Source organism: Electrona antarctica (genome assembly GCF_951216825.1).
Source record: "Electrona antarctica genome assembly, chromosome: 14".
NCBI classification, from domain to species: domain Eukaryota; kingdom Metazoa; phylum Chordata; class Actinopteri; order Myctophiformes; family Myctophidae; genus Electrona; species Electrona antarctica.
In genome coordinates this window covers 5,007,966-5,016,044 of record NC_136795.1, presented here as the reverse complement: position 1 = coordinate 5,016,044, position 8,079 = coordinate 5,007,966, and the positions used below count along the sequence as shown (strand labels likewise).

Below are 8,079 nucleotides of genomic sequence, written 5' to 3'. Positions count from 1 at the left end.
CCCATGTTATTCTCCACCGAGAAATTACTTCCGTGAACTAGGGGATGAGCGAGTGACGTCAGGACTTCGGCACTCTATAACATGCCCAGAATGCCACTTTGAACTCGATTTCAATGTTGGATTCATACCACAAGAGGGAACTGTAACCTTTCTAATACTCAACTAGGACATACACACACCTTATGCTCAGTGCTTTAAGGGCAGTGCATAAAAGAGGTGTGTGGCCTATGTTTGGCCAGAAGCCTGCATTTGGGTGTTTGGTGAAAGACCTGGAGGCATGGGGTTTACAGCCTAATACTGGGTAAGGAAGCCTGAAACCAATCTTAATGATTTTATAATTAATTTGGGCAATATGGTGACATGTTTTAATGAGTGGCAGTCTCCCATTTACAGAATTTGGGCGTTTTGTGTGGCATTTTATTAAAGTAACTATTTAAGCCTAATTTATTTTCTGTAGGCCTATTTCCAGAGCTTCCAGGTCCTTTCCTTGGTTAACGGCATTATATCCTGTGGTATAGGTATTTATCAGTGGGAGCCTTAAGTTGCCAGATATCATGTGTGATTTTATTGTAGAAGGGCAACTAACCTTTCACTGTTTCCCCTATCCATGTCATATTTTATATTAAGAGACTGGGTTTTGTGATATCGTATGTTGGGTCATGTGCAATAGTAGGGCTGAGGAAATGAGTAGGCCATACTGGGCCATTAATTTAGCTTATAGAGGCAGAGGTTCCATATGAGGCTACAGTATATGGTGAATGTGTTTTGTTAGATGATTTGATCCCTCACTCATATTTGTAGGGTTGTGGAGTCCTTTCCTTAATAGCCCTGCTACATATTATTGTCTCCACCAGGCCGACTGCACCTCTGCAAATTTTCCAGAACAGCCTGTTATAGCGCCACCAGGAGGCTGAATTTTGTAAAACACATTTTTGGATATTACTCCTCCACATTTTGTCCAAAAATCCTGCAAATTGTTACACAATATCTCTATAGTCATGTGTTCAAGACGGATCTGTCCAATATTTCAGATTCCATCATGAACGCAGCGTGCAATTTACATGCAATCTTTCACAGACATTCCTACAAGGCTGAGGTGTGTGTATATATAGATATCTCTCTCTCTCTCTGGCATAAGAAGAAATGTCACCCTTTTCACATTTGCCTATTATAGCGCCACCAGGAGGCCACAACCTCACCTACCCTGGTGGAGACCTCTGCCCTGAGCGGCACTTTATCTATAGCAGATTAGTTTATGCATATTCTGAATAACTGCTGCTGTGTAGCATCTGTCTATATGTCTGCCTGTCTGTCTGCCTAGGTGATACACTGATCCTTTTGAGGTCTGTGATTGTATGGCCTGGAAAAATATTCAGGAAAACTGGCAGAAAGTCTTATCGCTGCACTTAAGAAAATATAATTTTATTTCTGAGTGGTGCAACCACTCCAAGGAGCGCTGTTGGAGCGCTGTTGTGCCAGAAACAGAGAGGGAGAGAGATAGTGCTGCACTGTTGCCTGCTAATGAGAGATAGGGTGGGGGGAGGGGAGTTGCACCACTCAGTTCACACGGGTGTGATTTTTTTAAAAAGATGCTCATAATGTGCTTTGTGCTTATGGTGAGTTAAAATTGGCAAACGTTTTGCCCCTGGGACCTTTGCCAGTGCTATAAGATGAGGGATAAACGCTACGGTTGACAAGGATATGGTCTGTAGATCTCAGATATAATAATTGTTATAATTATGCTCATATATATCGACAGCAGTGTGGTCCTTGATCGATTGGTATGTGTGCTCAATGCTGCTCATGTTCACCTACAGCCCTAACCCTATGATGAATTGAAAAAGGTGGACCCTGTTAAGTGGACAAGTGTAGCCTCGATGCCTGAGACCAGGGGTAGATTGCAATCTACCAGTAAAACACTAGGTGGTGGAAAGCCTGGTGAGGTTAGTAAAACACAAAGGCTGTGCAGGTTGACCACATGACACGCCCTTAAAAATGTAAAATTTAAATATGAAACTATTTTTCGCATCTGCCACTTGAATTAAGGTGACTTCTGACTTGACATCAAAAAGGGCAAGTCAGCTGAAAACCTCTGTTTTAAGTAATGTCAAGTATACATGATGTGAACATGCAGGGTACATCATTATTATAGGATACTAAATTGTATCCAACTGTTTATGCTCCCAAATGACAGGATACATAGAGCTGACCCCTGAGTATTATATTAACCCCGACGAGGATCCAGGAAATAATTCCTTTCATTTTCCCCATTTAGTAAATACTTTTCAAAAAGTATTTAATTAAAGACGTTTAATCGGTGGACAAAGGCAAGCCAACTCTTGTTGTGACAAAACAATGTTTTGGGCAGATCAAATAATTGGTAAGAAGGGGGGGAAAACACTTTCTTTTCTTTTTTTCCCGTCTTACTAATTTCTTGATCTGCCCAAAACATTGTGGTTATTGCCACAGCACCTCAAAGGCCCTTAAAACCAGGCTCCAGACTTCCCAAAACAAACTGGTCAGGCTCCTACTTTTGACCTCGCCCCCCGAACCCACCTCACCCCTGCCCACTTCGACAGGCTGGAATGGCTTAGGGTCGACGACAGAGTACAGCATCTTGCAATGGGTCTGGTCCACAAGATTCGATACACCACCAAGATACCCATGTACCTGTCTAGATACTTCCTTAATGTTAACGAAGTCCACACCCACAACACCAGAGGGAGTGCAACGAACCATGTACAACCCAGATTCGGCACAAACAAGGGACTAAATTATTTTCGCTCCTATGCCACCAAAATGTGGAACGCCCTACCAACTGTCATTAAGACATGCGAATCCCTTGACTCCTTCAAAACCGCTCTCAAAGGGCACCTACGGACGGCTGCAATTCGAAACTGGCCCCTGTAAAATCGGAATCCCTCAAACACGAACGCAAGGACAACTCAAGAGACGGTCGCGGCCACACAGCCAACTCAAGGTACGGCCACTGAGCCGACTTGGGGACCCAATGCAAGGACAACACAAGAGACGGTCACGGCCACACAGCCAACTCAAGGTATGGCCACTGAGCCGACTTGGGGACCCAACGCAAGGACAACACAAGAGACGGTCACGGCCACACAGCCAACTCAAGGTACGGCCACTGAGCCGACTTGGGGACCCAACACAAGAGACGGTCACGGCCACACAGCCAACTCAAGGTACGGCCACGGAGCCGACTTGGGGACCCAACGCAGCTCCTCCAAGGAAAACGAATGAACGGAGCTGAACGTGAATCCCCCCCACCGCCCACCCCTTTTTTTCCCTCACTGTATATGTTTCTTTTCCCTTTTTACCTCCTTTATGATGAATTCCTGTTCTGTCTATAGAAGTGTCTATTTGTACGTCTCTAAATGTTTTGATGATTTGAACATGGTGGACCCTATTGGAAACAAGTGTAATGCTTAATTGGGTCGTCCACTCACAGTTAACAGCCTTTGTATTGAGTTTGTGCTTGAAATGTACTGTAATTCTGCAAATGTTAATAAATTCTTCAATCAATCAATCAATGATTTGTCGTTCTGAAAGGGGGCAGCACTGCGACGCCAGGTCTATGAAAACGAGCACAAAATAAGCCACATGAGTATGAGCTTGCAGATCTGCTATCTACTATCAAAAGAAAAGGTTAAATATTTGTAAAATATGAATTTTTATTTTATTTTTCTCAGATGGTCTGCAGATGAATACATTAACCCATTTCCACATGCCATGGGTTTACAAACAACTTTTTTACACTATTTACAAACTAGCCCAAAGTCTCTTATAGTATAAATCGGACATGGCAACACCTTTGACTGCAACACGGAAAAGGCTTGGCATTGACTTAGCTACTTCCTTTTGCAACCTGTCTGGCGAGAGAGTCGCAGTGTCGCACGTGTTGTTACTTGTAAAAAGAACCAGCAAGATCCAGGATGGCTGCAAGGTATCAAATCGTTTATATATTTACATGTATGTATAATGATGATGGCCGCGGCGACCGGCTGACATTAACGTAGCCCTGGTCCAGTGTGAGAGACTCGCTGTAAGCACTGGACCAGGGCTACCATTAACGACCGCCGTTCGATCCGTACCCGTTCGAAGATGGATCATGGCTGGCTAGCCATGATCCATCACATAATATAATACAACATAATATCTCATTCCACTGCTACGCAGATGATACACAACTCTACCTCCCCCTGAAACCAAACAACCACTCACAACTGGACAACCTAAGGAACTGCCTCACAGATATCAAACACTGGATGTCACAAAACTTTCTGCAGTTAAACGATACCAAATCGGAAATCATAATATTTGGTCCACCTGACTCCACCGCACAGATCCAGACGGACCTAGGCAACCTCTCCCACCTGGTCAAACCCCATGCAAAAAACCTGGGTGTGCTTTTCGACTCAGAATTTAAACTAGACAAACAAGTAAACGCAGTTGTTAAATCAAGCTTCTTCCACCTCCGCTCCATAGCCAAAATAAAACCATTTCTCTCCACTCCCAACTTAGAAACCGTCATTCATGCCCTCATAACATCCCGTTTAGATTACTGTAATTCCCTGTTCACCGGTATCAGTCAGTCAGCCCTAAACCGCCTCCAACTAGTCCAGAATTCAGCAGCTAGGCTCTTAACTGGCACCAAGAAGAGAGACCACATCACCCCCGTCCTGGCTTCCCTCCACTGGTTACCAGTGAAATTCAGAATTCATTTCAAGTCCCTTTTATTTGTTTATAAAGCTCTGAATGGCCTAGCCCCTGCCTACATCACAGACCTTGTAAAATACCCCCCCACCACTAGGCACCTCAGATCCACAGACCTTGAACTTTTAGATGTCCCAACAACCAAGCTGAGGCTCAGAGGTGACCGTGCCTTCTCAGTTGCAGCCCCTAGGCTGTGGAACACCATCCCCTACTCCATCAGAACCTCCCCCTCCATTGACGTTTTTAAATCCAGACTTAAAACCCTGTTTTACTCCCAAGCATTTGATTGCCCGTGACCTTGTTTATGTTTGTTTTTTTAATAGTATATTGTTTGATTATTTTTTGATAGTTTGCTTATAATGCTTTCATTGTCTGTAATTTTCTTCTGCTGTCTGTCTATCTGTGGTGTTGATAAAATGTCTGTACAGCACTTTGGTACAATGGAAATTGTTTTTAAATGTGCTTTATAAATAAAGGTGATTTGATTTGATTTGATTTAGCATAAATGGATGGATAGAGAATAGATGACCGTCTTGTGACGCTATTTTTTCCGCGAATTTAGTTAATTCAGTTAATGCTTCATCTCTCTCCACGCACGTTACAAAAATTAATAATTAGCGGTCCAAAATCACGCATCTTAAAAAATGAGCTGCACTGATATAAACTAAAGTGACTCATACTGTAAAATGAGATCCATTCACGCATACACCCCCTCCCTTTCTATTTCTCGACTTTGTCACAAAATGGCGGGCGATGGCGAAAATGAATTGAGTTGGCGAAAATGAATTGAGTTAACTTAAGATGGCACAAGCATGAATGAAGAGAAATGTCGACCTAGTCCAGTAATGTAATTTTACCAAAAAAAAAAAAAACGAATTGTGTGTGACATAAGTATTAATTAAACAAGTATAAATCAGGCAAACTTTGCTAAACATTATCCAAGTGTTTAATTGCTGTCAGGACCGGCATAAGAGATTGGTTGGTACTTATATTCTAATGAATTGCGCCTGCGTTTTGATTGATTTGATTGAAAATCTTATTAACAGTTTGCAGAATTACAGTACATTTCAAGCACAAACTCAATACAAAGGATGTTGTGGACGACCCAATTAAGCATTACACTTGTTTACAACAGGCCCCACCATGGTGGATTCAGCATTCATAATTGTGCACTGGTTGTTGACAACGGATCCGGTATGTGCAAAGCCGGATTCGCCGGAGAAGACATGCCAATTTATGTCTTCCCATCCATCATCGGTCATCCGGTGACTGAGGTGAGGAATGACTTTCTCATACATACTTGAAATTAAACAGACTTGTGATCTATATACAATTAAAATAACTCAATTGTCTAGGGAGAGACGTCTGGCCAGAAAGGCCGCTACTACGTCGGAGAAGATGCCCAGATAGAGAGGGGAATGTCACTGACGTATCCCATCGAACACGGTATTGTCACCAACTGGGACGACATGGAGAAGATCTGGGATCACACATTCAAAAACATGCTGGAAACTTATCAGCCAATTTATCCCATGAAGCACCCTGTCCTGCTCACAGAGTCCCCCCTCAACCCCAAAGCCAACAGGGATCAGATGTTTAAGGTATATTATATGCACCCACAACTTGCCTCATTTAAAATATGCTACCCATAGACTCACTGAACGGAACAAAACTATAGGCCATACCCTCATTTTCCTACTTGGTTTCCCTCTTTTGTTCTCACCCTCTCCTCCAGGACCTCTCTTATAAGATGATCTATCATCTTTCTATGGAAACAACAGGTCTTTCTCGTGTGCTTTTTCTGCACTTCCATAATGAATATGGTTCAGCAATGTGCTGACAAGCACATTGTTCTTTTTGTTTAATGAGCTTAAGTAACTTGGATAATTGACATGCATGTGACTTGAAGGAATGTTTACTTTCTGCACCATCTCCACTAACCGCTCCCTCCTTAGACTCAACTGCTGCATGTTTTGAGTGCAGTGTCCACAAAGCTGAAAAATCTACACTCAATACAATGCTAACCGTTCTGTCTTTGTAGATCATGTTCGAGACCTTCAACACCCCTGCCGTGTACATTGCCAACCAGGCTGTGATGTCCCTGTATGCCTCTGGTCGTACCACCGGTATCGTCGTGGACTCCGGTGATGATGTGACCCACGCAGTGCCCATCTACGAGGGCTATGCCCTGCCCCACGCCAACAAGCGTCTGGAGCTGGCCGGTCGCAACCTCACAGACTACCTCATAAAGATCCTGACAGAGCGTGGTTACTCCTTCACCACCACAGCTGAGAGGGAAATCGTGCGTGAGAAGCTCAAGGAGAAGCTGTGCTATGTCGCCCTGGACTTCCAACAGGAGATGGGCACTGCTGCCTCCTCTTCCTCCCTGGAGAAGAGCTATAAGCTGCCCGACGGACAGGTCATCACCATCGGCAATGAGATGTTCCGTTGCCCAGAGGCCCTCTTCCAGCCTTCCTTCCTTGGTAAGTTTGACAGGACGAACATAATTTAGTCTCAGTATTCCCAGCGGTCTAGTTTAAAAGCAAAATGGTTCCTTGTACTGATCAGCTCGCATCTCTGCCCCCCTTAGGTATGGAGTCCTGCGGTATCCACGAGACCACCTACAACAGCATCAAGATGTGCGCCGTCGACAACCGTAAAGACCTGTATGCCAACATTGTTCTGTCTGGTGGTACCACCATGTTCACAGGCATTGCTGACAGGATGCAGAAGGAGATCACAGCCCTGGCCCCATCTACCATGAAGATCAAGGTGAGCTGACTAGGTGTAAAACTCAAATGCATCTCATGGCCTCTGAATTGTATTGGCTTATGCCTGGCATTAACTTGGCGCTTGATAAAAGAACAGTCATTAATTTTGTCTATTCTACCCTCTGCAGATCATTGCCCCACCAGAGCGTAAATACTCTGTCTGGAAGGGAGCTTCCGCCCTGGCCTCTCTGTCCACCTTCCCGTGGATCACTAAAAATGATTACGACGAGGGACGCCTTGACCGTTTGTAGAGTCTGTTCCTCTTTTTTTTTCTTTTTCTCCCCTCCCCGACAGTAATGTTTTAGTAAAAAAAAAAAATCACCCCATTTTTTTCGTTCGGGTGATTGTTTTCCCGGTTGGACGTAGCGCGTGGAAGGAACAGTTCCTTTCCCCTCCCAATTTCTTTTTTTTACTTTTTTTGTTAAATAAAAATGTGTTCTGAAATTTACTTCTGACTGTCTTGTCTTTTGAATATAATTTATGTCCTACTTAGTCTTCTGAAATTGTTTAGTCGACTAAATATACATTTGTCTTGCTGCAATGTTGACTACCGGTAGTTGTGAATAACGCATGA

The 8,079-nt window shown here is 43.7% G+C and overlaps 1 protein-coding gene across 2 annotated transcripts; it reads left to right on the top strand.

Annotated features, from left to right (window-relative positions):
• The first annotated feature begins 257 nt into the window (after positions 1–257).
• LOC306936776 (actin, cytoplasmic 1-like) lies at positions 258–7,816 on the top strand. Of its 2 annotated transcripts, none has more exons than XM_079520391.1 (6): positions 258–301; positions 5,870–6,008; positions 6,090–6,335; positions 6,776–7,217; positions 7,325–7,506; positions 7,634–7,816. In XM_079520391.1, the coding sequence occupies exons 2-6, from the start codon at positions 5,931–5,933 to the stop codon at positions 7,754–7,756; spliced, it is 1,071 nt and encodes a 356-aa protein (XP_079376517.1). In that variant the 5' UTR covers positions 258–301; positions 5,870–5,930; the 3' UTR covers positions 7,757–7,816. The 2 variants fall into 2 exon arrangements, with proteins under 2 accessions (XP_079376517.1, XP_079376516.1); XM_079520390.1 differs by lacking the exon at positions 258–301 and adding an exon at positions 3,886–3,964 and having other exon boundaries at positions 7,634–7,814.
• Positions 7,817–8,079: the final 263 nt, after the last annotated feature.